The sequence below is a fragment of the Procambarus clarkii genome, chromosome 32 (genome assembly GCF_040958095.1).
Source record: "Procambarus clarkii isolate CNS0578487 chromosome 32, FALCON_Pclarkii_2.0, whole genome shotgun sequence".
Lineage (NCBI taxonomy): Eukaryota > Metazoa > Arthropoda > Malacostraca > Decapoda > Cambaridae > Procambarus > Procambarus clarkii.
In genome coordinates, this window is record NC_091181.1 from 39,555,654 (window position 1) to 39,570,064 (window position 14,411).

General features: G+C 44.4%; 1 protein-coding gene across 1 annotated transcript in view; it reads right to left on the minus strand.

Annotated features, from left to right (window-relative positions):
- LOC123759447 (neural cell adhesion molecule 2) overlaps positions 1 to 14,411 on the minus strand; it is a 255,243-nt gene that overhangs the window by 19,052 nt on the left and 221,780 nt on the right. The window contains exon 13 of the mRNA XM_045744532.2: positions 5,455 to 5,638. Within this exon, the coding sequence (XP_045600488.2) occupies positions 5,455 to 5,638 (184 nt within the window). The remainder of the gene's footprint in view (positions 1 to 5,454; positions 5,639 to 14,411) is intronic.

Genomic DNA, 14,411 nt, shown 5'->3' on the forward strand with positions numbered 1-14,411 from the left:
CCGGGAAGCAACCCCAGACAGCTGACTAACACCCAGGCACCTATTTTACTGCTAGGTAACAAGGGCATAGGGTGAAAGAAACTCTGTCCATTGTTTCTCTCAGGCGCCTGGGATCGAACCCAGGACCACAGAATCACAAGACCAGCGTGCTGTCCGCTAGGCCGACCGGATCCCCTTTGCTTGAGAGACAGCATTAAAGACACTTGTAGTCTCTCTCTCTCTTGCAGCATCTTGGTGCCTCTGTCTCTTTCTCAGCATCAAGCAGCGTCTGTGTGGATGTTGTTAATAATTCTCGTATGTGGCAGGACGCTCAGCACGACGTACGGGCTCACCATAGCCCGTGCTACTTAGAACTTGTTCCGAGTAGCTGAATCTATAACAACAACAACAGCACGACGTCATTTTAAGGGAATGTTTGGGAATGTTCTTCCCCGCCTTATACAATAATTGTTATGTTTTTCATATACATGACCTCCAATATTCTCACCTCCACCCACTGAGTCACCTTTACAATTTCAAGGAAATCCTCGAATAAGCAAACAAAGATGTATCCAACGATCCTTCTGGATCAGTCCTGTTGACCAGACCACACACTAGAAGTTGAAGGGACGACGACGTTTCGGTCCGTCCTGGACCATTCTCAAGTCGCCTGCATAAGGATCAGTCCTGTTAATTAGTTAGCTCTTCCCTCTGGTGAATGATTATCTTACAGCTGGGTAGTGGGGCTATCACCAACTGGTACTGATCAACTACTGAATAAAACTGAATACTGAATAACCGTCAACACACTTTCTAGTGTGTGGTCTGGTCAACAGTTGGTACTCAGGGGAACACTAGCTCTTCTCAGCAACCACACACGAACCTGTAATGTTATAAAATGAACAAATCCACAAGGGCCGTGACGAGGATTCGAAGCTGCGTCCGGGAGCATCCCAGACACTGCCTTAATCGACTGAGCTACGACATGGTAAAAGAGTTGAAACCGAAGTTCTACTGAACTTACTGGATCCCGTAGCCTCTCCGAGGTACAAACCAGGGTTTTACACAACTCTCCCCTGCACTCTGTAATGTTATACATAACAAAAATATTCTTCCTTCACAAACAACTAAAAAAATAACTTTAATAAAACTCTATCATAAACTCTTTACATACCTCTCCTGGTGGTATCTCCCAGTACTGCCAAGTGGACTCCCCCGCTTCTGGGCGAAGCCACTCTCAAATTCCCTTCACATTATCAAGTTTCAGTCAGTTGAACACCAGCCACCATCGAGTCAGCATGTCTCGCTCTCGCCTCCATCATGCATCTCTCAGTTCCTCAATATTACTTCTTAGTTACCATAAACATGATTCATTAAGATCATTATAAATCAGCGAGCATTGCTTCTCCCTGTACATGGCAAACAAAATGTCCTTACCACAAAACTCCCGGTGCGACCACACTTGTTTCAACAAATGAAGGTGGTGTTTGGGGTCTGTTTTTCTCCAGGCTGTCCACAAATCCTCTCTCTTGACTGCCACTGTTTAATTTTCTCTTCTTGACTTGAACCGCTGTTATTTGCGTGTGTGGGTGAGACACAGGTGACAGGCTTGGTTCACCTCTGACACTGCCCTCAGATAGGACAAGCCTCTCCTAGGTTTACCACTGTGGATACTAGGCAGTCGTCCTCGCTGCCTAGTATCCACTGCCTTCAGAATATCGTTTCTGGCTCCAAATGACTCGAGGTTGACACCGGAAATGCCTTCTTGTACCTTACTGATCTTGTATCCGTCAGGTCACGGCACTATCTCCACTAAGGCACTTGAAACTACATCTTAAACTGAAGAGGCGACGAGTAGCGTGTGTCCTCTCCGACCCCACACTTGCAAGTGACGTCTTCACCAATCACAGAGCTTTTGCACACAACACGTCACGTCCTTGCTCCTCTCTCATTGGTCACTGATGACATCATCGAACTCCTTCCTACTTGGAGAATTCCCATGTCGTCGCCATCTTTTCCTACCCACCAAGAGTTACTTAGTAACACACAAAATGCCTCAAACAATGCCCCATCTTCCTCCTACAGCTGTGGTGTACTCTATTAGTTATGCTATACATCCTGATCAGGTCAACAATATGCTTGAGAGGGGAATAGCTCTCAAATTAGGCGCAATCTGGGTCATGAGGCTGTTAGAGGTTAACAACACTCTGTTAACAAGACCTTCGACCTCCCTTCTGAGGCGCCCCAACATCTGCATATAAGAATTTAAGCTTGTTTGTTTGTTTCACAAGACACACATGTCTGACGCCCCGGGCATGAAGAACATTCGTCTCAGGAACAGACTCCAGGAACGGTGCCGTGAGAAACTGACTCTCAAGTTAAGTTGGGTTTAAGGTCGATGGTAAACACGAGTCAAAAAGATCTTCTTGTCGTTCAAGGAAAGGTAAATTTTGCCAGATTTTATTTAATATATTACGTCCTAATATTACGTCTAATATTATGTTTGCGACTCCGAAATGATAAACATATGTGCAAACAGGACTGAGTAATCTATTGTGATATGCAAAATGGAGCTTTTTTTGTATAGGAATTTGTTTTGAATATCTGGAGTGTTGTGTCTTATAGTGTACTTAGAGTGTTGTGCTGTTGTGTCTTGTGTCTTGTGTTGTGTCGTGTTGAGACGTCATATACATGTCCCTCGCTCTCCAGCCTTGAGCTTACAGAAGTCCTGTGATCACCTATTTGTACTCACCTATTTGTGCTTGCAGGATCGAGCATTGGCTCTTGGATCCCGCCTTTCCAGCCATCGGTTGTTTACAGCAATGACTCCTGTCCTATTTCCCTATCATACCTAATTTTAAAAGTATGAATAGAGTTTGTTTCCACAACCTGTTCCCCCAAGTGCATTTCATTTTTCCACTACTCTCACGCTAAAAGAAAACTTCCTAACATCTCTGTGACTCATATGAGTTTCCAGTTTGGAAACTGAGTTTCCAGTTTCCTGTGATCACCTTTAGTAGCTGAGTGCTCAGTTGATGTTTTGTATATGACGATGTACTCTTTAACCCACTGCACAGAATGTGGCATAACAGGTCTCCGGCTCTGCCCACGGATGGCATAACCAAATGTATTAATGTTGCACACAATTGTCAGGTCTACCCTGGGAGAAACTAAAAGACAAATTTTGTCTGTCGTATTTTTTCTCCTATTTTCTCCTCCTCCAAGATCCCATTCACTCCAAACTGCCTCCCTCTTCTCCTAGACCCCCTTCTTCGTGCCCGCCTTCTCCCTTCTTCCCCTCCTCCCTCCTGGAAGCACATACTTCCTCCTACAAGTCCTTCAAACAGTCCTCACAACAACGTCTCTCGTGTAGGCCCTCCCAACTGCCTCTGAGTCCTTCCGAGGAAGGCAGAGACAGTTTGGAGTCATTCTGAGGAACGCAGAGACAGTTTGGAGTCATTCTGAGGAACGCAGAGACAGTTTGGAGTCATTCTGAGGAACTCAGAGACAGTTCGGAGTCCTTCCGAGGAACGTAGAGACAGTTTGGAGTCATTCCGAGGAACGCAGAGACAGTTTGGAGTCATTCCGAGGAAGGCAGAGACAGTTTGTAGTCATTCCGAGGAAGGCAGAGACAGTTTGGAGTCATTCTAAGGAACGCAGAGATAGTTTAAAGACATTCCGTCCTTCTCCTCTCTCCTTACTTCCATCCCCTTGCATTCCCAACTCACATCCACTGACCAGTGAAACACCCCATCCCTCCTCGCTCACACATCGCATCACCCTGCGCCTACTGAAAGAGTCATGCCTTTTACCCCCTTCATTCTGTTTCACCAAGTGGCGCCCATCCTCACCTCTTCCTTCAACGACGCTACTCAGCCATGCAGTCCCTACATACAGGGATGCATGATTTGTTCGTGCATAGTCCCTATCACTTCATGACTTCAAAGGGAAGTCTGTCCTGCCTCCGTTCACAAGAACTCTTCTGCATATTCTCCCTCTTCAATAGCCTCTTCCCTATCGCTCCAGGACCGTCAGCAGACTTCATTGATCCTTAAGTATGACTCCCAAGGGGGGCTTCAAGTCCCAGGGTAGCCCTAACTTCCAGAGGAGCCCTAACTTCCAGAGGTGCCCTAACTTCCAGAGGTGCCCTAACTTCCAGAGGTGCCCTAACTCTCAGAGGTGCCCCAACTCCCAGAAGTGCCCCAACCCCTATCAGTAACTCTTAACATTAACGTGTAGTTACCTAACGCATCATCTCCAATAGAGGCCCTCAATACCATCATAGATGTGCTGAATAAAGAGCCTCAAATTGTGCTAAAGTAATGTAGAAAAAATGACGAGGAAGGTAAAAATAGAGAATAGAATATAAGGATCCAGACGCAATAAGAAAAGTGGAAATAAAGCTAACTTGAATTATAACTAATGCGTGTTTCCCAATGAATAACTAACCCCAGATAATAGAAAATCTTCAGAAGTATCAACAAGATGTAGAGACTCAGGCTGTCGACAACTTGTGGCTTCTGACAAGGGAACTCCCGTGAACGATCTCCCGGATCGAGCGCCACGAGCCAAGCCTACATGCTGCCACAACGGCTTCTAACACGTCTTCATATATATATATATATATATATATATATATATATATATATATATATATATATATATATATATATATATATATATATATATATATATATGACATAAACGGTTTACTTCAGTTATAGCTGTATCTCCAAGCAATTTAGCTGTAACCAAGCGGAAACTAATTAGACTTGGCCACCTTCATAGTATCCACGTGATAGATTAGACTTAATTTGGTTTAGTTACGTTTAATTAGTCTTGATATAAGAAAGCCATGAATTCTTAACACAGCTAAGATTCGGAAAGTGAAACTCGAGCTGGAATGACCAGTGTCAATTCGTTGGTCGTCAAAATTCCAACCCGTTCTCGCACTTTCGTATAGTCAATATTGACTTATTAAATACGTGCATATGTGACATACTAAACATACTAGTTTACCTTGAAAAGCTTCATAGAAAACACCGACCTTACCTAACCTTCTTAGTATGTTGAAATAAGCATCATATTGCTTCGTAATTACAATTATTACTTAACCTATTATAGGTATAGATTAAGTAATAATTGTAATTACGAAGCAATAAGATGCTTATCTTAACATATCGTACCTAAGAAGGTTAGGTAAGGTCGGTGTTTTCTATGAAGCTTTTCAAGGTAAACTAGTATATTTAGTATGTCACATAGGCACGTATTTAATAAGTCAATATCGACTGTAAGAAAGTGCGAGAACGGGTTGCAAAATTCTGTCTTTTAAAGACAGGATTAAAATATCTCAGGTACCAGATATACATTAGTAGAGAAACACACAAATTCATCCATACACAAACACTCAGCCACACCCTTACCTCTCACCTTTCCTCTCACACTCGCAGCCAAGGAGCCAAACTCAGGACTTACTCAAGTGTGTCTCAAGCTCCCTGAGGGTGTGAAGGTGGAGCCGCTGCGGGAAAGACTTGCCGCGGGTGTTGAAGGCCACGACGGTGATGACGTACGTCTCGTCCTGACGCAGAGACGTCACATTGAAGTAGGGATGTTGTGACGTCCTGTTGAACACCAGCTCTCCTGACGACGCTACCCGGATCTGTGGAGCAGGAGGAGTAGGAGGAGAAGGAGTAGGAGTTATGAGTGAAGAGACAGGAGATTTAGGTGTGTGGAATAGGGCATGTGAAGGTCCAGGGATGAGGAATAGGGCATATGAAGGTCCAGGGATGAGGAATAGGGCATGTGAAGGTCCAGGGATGAGGAATAGGGCATGTGAAGGTCCAGGGATGAGGGTTAGGGGGCAGGGATGTGGAGCAAGAGGTATGGGTAAGTTAAGGGAGTTATTAGGCTTTAAATATTAACTACTAGGGACAGGGGTACCTGGTGGTATCCGGGTATATCTCTCTCTCTCTCTCTCTCTCTCTCTCTCTCTCTCTCTCTCTCTCTCTCTCTCTCTCTCTCTCTCTCTCTCTCTCTCTCTCTCTCTCTCTCTCTCTCTCTCTCTCTCTCTCTCCCCCCACTGATATTGCTGCACCCAACGACTCCTTTGAAGTCTGCACTGTGGGTTTAATTGTCAATAAAGTGTTACCAATAAATTATAAAGCTGTTATCGACTTTAAATTGTAAACCTTAGTTCAACGTTGTTTATGATGAGTCAACGTTACTCAAGTACGTCTCGTCCAGTGTGAGAGACGACGAGATGGGTAAGGGGAAAGGAAACGGGAGAGAAGGAGGGAAAAGGGAAGAGAGGGAAGAACGGAGAATGATAGGGGTGAGGGAAGAAGTATGGGAGGGAGGGACAGTGGAAGAAAGGGAGGAAGAATGGTAGGGATGGATTGAGAATGGGAGGGAGAACTGGAGAATAGGAAGGAGGAAGGGAAAGATGGGAGAATTGGAGGAAAGGAGACACAGACAGACAGACAGACAGAGACCCGGGACCACTAGGTACTCCATATATATATATATAAAAGAAAATGTACTAAGATAGATACTTGGGGGTATAACCTCACGCAACTTTTGCATGGTGACTGATGATTATATGTAGAGTGTCGTAGGGTAGTCAAAGACGGTCCCTCCTGTCCCCCCCTCTCCCCTCCCCCCACCCTTAAAGGGGAAGGGAGGATCGTTCATCACAAAGTCTGTGGTTGTGAACTGAGCTCCCATAACTTAGTTGAGTTTAGCATTGATTTAAATATTAGTGTATTGCAATAATGACATGCAAAATGATGATTCAGATGCTCAGGGGAGGATGCGCAGATTTGTGTAAGGATTAAGAAGATGTACTCACCTAGTTGTGCTTGCGGGGGTTGAGCTCTGGCTCTTTGGTCTCGCCTCTCAACCGAGGCGTGTGAAAGTGAAATTGGATACAGTGATTTGGCGAGAGAGAGAGGAAGGTGAATATTTGAGAGGGTGTGTGTGTGTGTGTTTGCGGAAGATCCAGTGGGCCTATTGTGGTGGGGAGGGGGTTTAGGGTTGTGTGTGTGTGTGGGGGGGGGACACCTGTAAGAGATCTATAATGTCGGGGGGGGAGAAGGTGTTTGGGAGGGGCCTGGGCACTGGGTCTACTCGGGGCATCGCCGAGTACCCAAATACCCCAAATATTCTAGAGTTGGTACCCTTCTGCACCTTCCTCTCTCACACCATCCCCCTATTTCACCCCCCCCCCCCCCCATCCTTTCTCCTAGTCTTCCTTCCCCCTCTTCTCCCTTCTGTACCTTTCTTCCCATACAACTCCTCTTCTTCCACTCTCCTTCCCTCTTCACCCTTTCTCCCTCTCCCACAGTCTTCACCTTTCTTCACTTTCTCTCCAACGTCTTCTCTTTCTCTAAAATCTCTTCCCTCTCTCCCCCTTCTCAACACCATATTTATCATTTATTATTTATCTTATAAATATTTACATTTATATTGTTCTTATTTACCAGCAATAAACTCAAATCACAGCGATACTGTTTCATTTATTATTGATACGTGGAATTTATCAACGATACAGTGGAATTTAACAGTGATTTAGTTTTATGTACTAGTGATACAATATTATTTACCAGTTATTCAGTCTCGTTTACCGGTGATACAGTCTCATGTACCTGTGAAACAATCTCATTTAGTTGTGATACAGTGTCATTTATTACTGATACAGTCGGGGTTACCAGTAATTCAATCACATTTACTCTTGATACAGTGGCATTTATCTGTAATACACTAATTTACTATTCATACGGTCTCATTTACAAGTGATAGATATAATATAACTAGATATATATATAACTGTATCATTTACTACTGATACAGTCACTCAAGAGCCCATGATTAATAAAGAACTGTCCCGGGAAACTCTTACAGATAAGAACACAAGAGTCTTAATGTTAAGAAAACAAACTTGGTAAGTCTTCCTAAATACACTTGATGATGATCGCAGTCTCAGTCTCAGGCTCAGAAAGGATCTTGTTCTCATGAACAAATCCACAAGGGCCGTGACGAGGATTCGAACCTGCGGCGAAGAGGGAGAACGGCCTATTGACATAGCTCGGATGCAAGGGGGAGTTGTGTAAAAGCCTGGTTTGTGCCTCGGAGAGGCTACGGGATCCAGTAAGTTCAGTAAAACTTCAGTTTCAACTCTTTTAACCCTGTCGTAGCTCAGTCGATTAAGGCAGTGTCTGGGATGCTCCCGGACGCAGGTTCGAATCCTCGTCACGGCCCTTGTGGATTTGTTCATTTGATGCATCACGTTAGTGTGATCTCTGTCTGTAAAGTCTTGTTCTCAGTCACGTGGAGAGAAAGGTTCTGATAGTGGTGGGAAAGGTTCTGAGGAACAAAGGGACGGATGTTTACAGATGGAAGAGGAAAAGTGGAAGGGTAGAAGGAGAGGGGAACTGGCAGTCAGGTGGAAGAGGTAGTGACTGGGGGGCCGCAGTGTCCATTACAGTCTCTTGGACGCTACGTGTCTGGTTTGAAGACAAGATGGTGGGATTTTAGGAGATTCGAAGCGAGCGAGGCGAGTTGAGCATTTTCCATGAAAACTTCACGCAAATATCTTCTTGAGGTTATCTTGAGATGATTTCGGGGCTTTAGTGTCCCCGCGGCCCGGTCCTCGACCAGGCCTCCATCCCCAGGAAGCAGCCCGTGACAGCTGACTAACACCCAGGTACCTATTTTACTGCTAGGTAACAGGGGCATAGGGTGAAAGAAACTCTGCCCATTGTTTCTCGCCGGCGCCTGGGATCGAACCCAGGACCACAGGATCACAAGTCCAGCGTGCTGTCCGCTCGGCCGACCGGCTTCCTTAATCTTAAACCAAACCATCACGCCTTAATTAAGGTAAGCACAGGTGTTTGAACTCCACAAGGTGAAATATTCACTGAGTAAACCCCATTCCATGATGAAAAAAACACTGAGACTCTACTTTAGCTCTGGACTTTGTTCAATAACAAAGTATACTTACTATTTGGTGAATAAGCTATTGTGGTGACCTTTGGTGAACATGGAGAAGATATGCAGACTTTGGTTGAATTTTATCCAACAGATACTCAAATCTTCGGCTTTAATCATTATAAGAGATTCTAAACTTATATATAATTTATTATATTAATAATGTGTGTTAATCCAAGTTTTGCAGTTTGTTATGGTTGCAAACCGTGCAAGAAAGTTTTGACATAGAGGTAATGTTGCAGAATGAGTAATTTATGGCTGTTTAAGCTGGAAATGTTTGGTTTAAAGATCATTTTTGTCTATATCAAAGAAAATAATTATTTCTAATATATTTTTTTATTTCTTCCTCATCTTAAATGGTTACAACAGATTCAACATGATTAAATTTAATGATAATCCTCAATTGACAATAGTCGTAATGATTAATTTTAATATATATATTTTGCTAAAAACAAAGTTTGCCAAGAAATCCAAATTCCAAACTCAGAGAAAGATCTCATCCCTAAAAGACTCAGCCTGGAGGAGCGAGCCGAGTGTAATGTTTCTTTAAAAAGAACTAGAATGTATTATGTATCCGGATCCATAACTACAGTGCTCATGTGTTCTCTCTCTTGCTTTCTATTTCCCCTTGACCAAATACTGCATTAAATGTTGCACAACACTCGTTAAACTTAGGGGTAGCGGAGCCAATGAGCCGACTCCAATAAGAGGTAAAAGCTCTTCTCTCCAAGAGATGTAAGGACACAAAGTCCAGTTTAAATATGTTGGCCCGTTGTGATGTCTCCATTTTTTACGGTAAGTATTCTCACAAGGCTCACAAGAATGCATTTACGCACCTGGAACTTCAGCTTTTTTTATCTTCCTGTGGTTAGAAGAGAGAGGATATAACGCACACACACACACACACACACACACACACACACACGCACACACACACACACACACACACACACACACACACACACACACACACACACACACACACACACACAGCTATGTTGTCCATGAGCTCAGTTGTAGACTCACAACCTAGAATTGAGGTTTCGATTCCAAGGTTAGGACAGACGAGTGTGGCCAATGTTTCCCTTCACCTGATTCCTCTCTTCACCTAACAGTAAATTTGTACCCGTGAGTTAGACAGCTGTTGTGCAAGGCATCCTGGGGGATGGTCAGTAGTTGGAGTATCAGATACAGAAAATATGTCAAAAGTTATTTATTTCATCAGGCGTTCTTCGGTTGGATATGTGGAGGTCCAAAATCAAATAATCTCGATTTTGCAGAATCAAATAGGTGAATACAAATAGTGAATACACTAAGTATGTAAATTCAATGGATTATATTACTGAATATTGGGTAAGCATGAGGTCCACACCAGACTGAAGTCCACACTTTTGAGGCATAAACCTAAATTTAAAAAGTACAGAGGTTTGCAATAATATTAGTGCCAGAGCTGAAATGACTAAGCAATGAGGATTGGCTGAGGGCACTGCACCTTACAGCCTTGGAGGACAGAATAAACAGTAGACATGTGATGCCAACACACAAACTACTGAGGAGAATAGACAAGGTGGAAGAGGACAGCCTCTTTAAGTTGAGAGAAAATAAAACGAGAGAATACAAGTAGAAGTTGGATAGACAAATGAGAAGAAGAATTATAAGGAAGTTCTCGTACCCTGCACGGGTCGTCAGCAAAGGGGGAATGCACTGAGAGAAGAAGCTATGGAAGCCACCTCCATCAACACATTTAAGGACAGGATCGACAAAGATTGAAAGCATTATAATAGTTAAGCTATAACACAACGGGTGCAACAAGGCCCTTGTCACGCTCTAGTAGGCGGGGCACAAGAGCTAGACCTCACCTCCCAGTAGTCACTGATAGGTCAGGACCGAGTAGGAACCACAGAAGCGTATATAACAAACACAGCGTCCGGTAGCCTTTCAGACGTAGGTTCGAGCCCTCATCACGGCCCTTGTGGATTTGTTCATATATAACAAAATTGAGAAAGTCTTTGGAGTTCTACAAGGCTGATTCCTTTAATAAATGTACCGAGCTGTGTAGACAATCTAGGAGACCTGAACCAAGTACAACTTTGGGCAAGGATAGACATTATAGAGACACAAAGCGTGTCTAACAACACCGTCAAGTTTTACCCTGTCGTAGCTCAGTCGATTAAGGCAGTGTCTGGGATGCTCCCGGACGCAGGTTCGAATCCTCGTCACGGCCCTTGTGGATTTGTTCACCGTCAAGTACTTTAAACTGTTTGCAAGTGTTGGGTGTTGCAAGAAGCATCACACAGTGAAACTGATCACTCCAAACAAGAGAAAGTGGTGGAGACAGACGCTGTTCAAACGGCCGAAGAACAAATTTTATAAAACGCAGGTGGTTAATGGCGAATCATCCAGTCCAATAAATGGTAAATGGCCCAGGAGCATGATCTCATTCTCTTCACACAAAATATACGCGAGTAGATTGACCGGACCACACACTAGAAGTTGAAGGGACGACGACGTTTCGGTCCGTCCTGGACCATTCTCAAGTCGACCATTCACAATCGACTTGAGAATGGTCCAGGACGGACCGAAACGTCGTCGTCCCTTCAACTTCTAGTGTGTGGTCTGGTCAACATACTTCAGCCACGTTATTGTGACTCATCGCCTGCATACGCGAGTAGACTCACGCTACAGCAGTCAGAAAAAATCATTCAGTAACTCGAGATGAAGTAGCAAGCACGGAGGGGTAGAGGGGAGATCCGTGTCCTGCCCAGAGTGAGGGGAAGGGTAGAGGGGACATCCGTGTCGTACCCAGAGTGAGGGGAAGGGTAGAGGGGAGATCCGTGTCCTGCCCAGAGTGAGGGGAAGGGTAGAGGGGAGATCCGTGTCCTACCCAGAGTGAGGGGAAGGGTAGAGGGGAGATCCGTGTCCTGCCCAGAGTGAGGGGAAGGGTAGAGGGGACATCCGTGTCGTACCCAGAGTGAGGGGAAGGGTAGAGGGGAGATCCGTGTCCTGCCCAGAGTGAGGGGAAGGGTAGAGGGGACATCCGTGTCGTACCCAGAGTGAGGGGAAGGGTAGAGGGGAGATCCGTGTCCTGCCCAGAGTGAGGGGAAGGGTAGAGGGGAGATCCGTGTCCTCCCCAGAGTGAGGGGAAGGGTAGAGGGGACATCCGTGTCGTGCTCAGAGTGAGGGGAAGGGTAGAGGGGACATCCGTGTCGTGCTCAGAGTGAGGGGAAGGGTAGAGGGGAGATCCGTGTCGTGCCCAGAGTGAGGGGAAGGGTAGAGGGGACATCCGTGTCGTGCTCAGAGTGAGGGGAAGGGTAGAGGGGAGATCCGTGTCGTGCCCAGAGTGAGGGGAAGGGTAGAGGGGAGATCCGTGTCGTGCCCAGAGTGAGGGGAAGGGTAGAGGGGAGATCCGTGTCGTACCCAGAGTGAGGGGAAGGTAATGCAGACAATCTTTGCAGCACTCCTGAGGGCCCGCGAGGGAAGACTGCCCCTCCCCCCAATTCTAATGAAATTAAAACTACAGAGTCATCAATAGCGCCTCCGCCTTCTCCTTCCCTCGCCTGCGGAGGATTAGAACCAGGGTCCTCCCGCTGAGGAACTACTCTAGCGCTGGAGAGGGGAAAACACTGCATTTATCTATTTTTTTCATTTGTTTAATGTTATCATTTATCGCTTTCTTAACGAAGCTCTCGGACGCAGGTTCGAATCCTCGTCACGGCCCTTGTGGATTTGTTTCTTAACGAAGCTCTTTGTCATTGTTAAGATCTGTTCGTGGTGCTTGAAATGCTTGTTTGGGGCCGGACTTGTGGCCAACCACAATACTTTACTGACCAGCCAACAGATGTACATTACCCTTGAGCATACCTACAAAAGTAAACTCAGTGTCTATACATCGCGAAGAGGGCTATATACACCTCATAGTGTATATTTATATGGTATTCTTACACGTATGATAGAAGAGATGTGGACAGTCGGGCATAGGGTATCTCTGAAGTACGTATCTGGGCTCTCTGTCGTTTAGTCAGTGTCTTAGAGACATCTGTCTTGATTCATTTTAGTGTGTCAAGGAGATTCATATAAAAAAAATGTTTCTAGTTTAGCCTGGATGAATCTCTGGCTTCCTTGTTATTTATTCACACGTCTTACAGATTCGTGTCTGGGTTGTTTGCCAGTTGCTTGGCAGTTCAATGTAATGTAACCTACTTCCAATTTAATCGTTAAGAGCTCCTGATGTGGTTGGCGTCTCGACAATTTGCTAAAATTATTACCTCCGAACATCCTTGTTTTCTGTGGTGGGATTTTTGCGCCATCAGAACACGAGGGAATTGTTGAGCAAACACAGCGACCAGAACCATAATCAACTCAATGGTTATAAGCCATTTTTTTTAAGCTCTACGTTATTATTTTTTATTTAAATTCAGTTACATGCTCGAATAAAAAATATTTTTTTCACATAGTGACCTGATCACATAAGTAATTATTTAACTGACGTTACTGGTTCAAAGTGCCGTGTTGAAAATGAAAATAATAATAATAATCTATACTACAAATAATAATAATATTAATTATAAGTAATGGTCATGTTTTTTCTCAAAGATAAGAGCATTGGATAAAAATCCACACTTATGTATTTGTGAATTTGATGTAAAGATTTATATGCTCAACCTAAGTGACGCATTTTTGTATATGCAACCCTGGCATGGAACCCTGGCATGGAACCCTGGCATGGAACCCTGGCATGGAACCCTGGCATGGAACCCTGGCATGGAACCCTGGCATGGAACCCTGGCATGGAACCCTGGCATGGAACCCACCGTGGCATGGAACCCTGGCATGGAACCCTGGCATGGAACCCTGGCATGGAACCCTGGCATGGAACCGTGGCATGGAACCCTGGCATGGAACCCTGGCATGGAACCCTGGCATGAAACCCACCGTGGCATGGAACCCTGGCATGGAACCCTGGCATGAACCCTAACATGTTCAGAGATATGAAACAAGGTTCGTATCAGATCTAAAGGAGATTAACATATTAGCATCAACCACGAGATCTGGACGTCACCACACTGGACGAGATGCGAATTAATAACCACAAGATTAGGACATATGATTCTAAAGAGAGTTCACAAAAGTAAGAATTATATAGCAATATAAAAAAACAGAACTTAGGTAGAAATTATAAAGGCCCAATGAGGCACAAGGATGTTAGAAATAACTTTTTCAATGTTAATTAGATGATATATTCGACGGAAAAGTTGTTGAAGCTAACGCATTACTAAATTGTTAATGAATGTATGATATAAGTCACACAGGAACCGATTCATCGCCTTAAACTACTAATGTTCGAAAGGTGGAGTTAGCAGCGAGCTCGTTATCAGCAAACATACATGGGAATATAAAAAATACAGTTAAAGAGAAAGAAAGATATATAGGGAGTGAGAGAAAGAGAT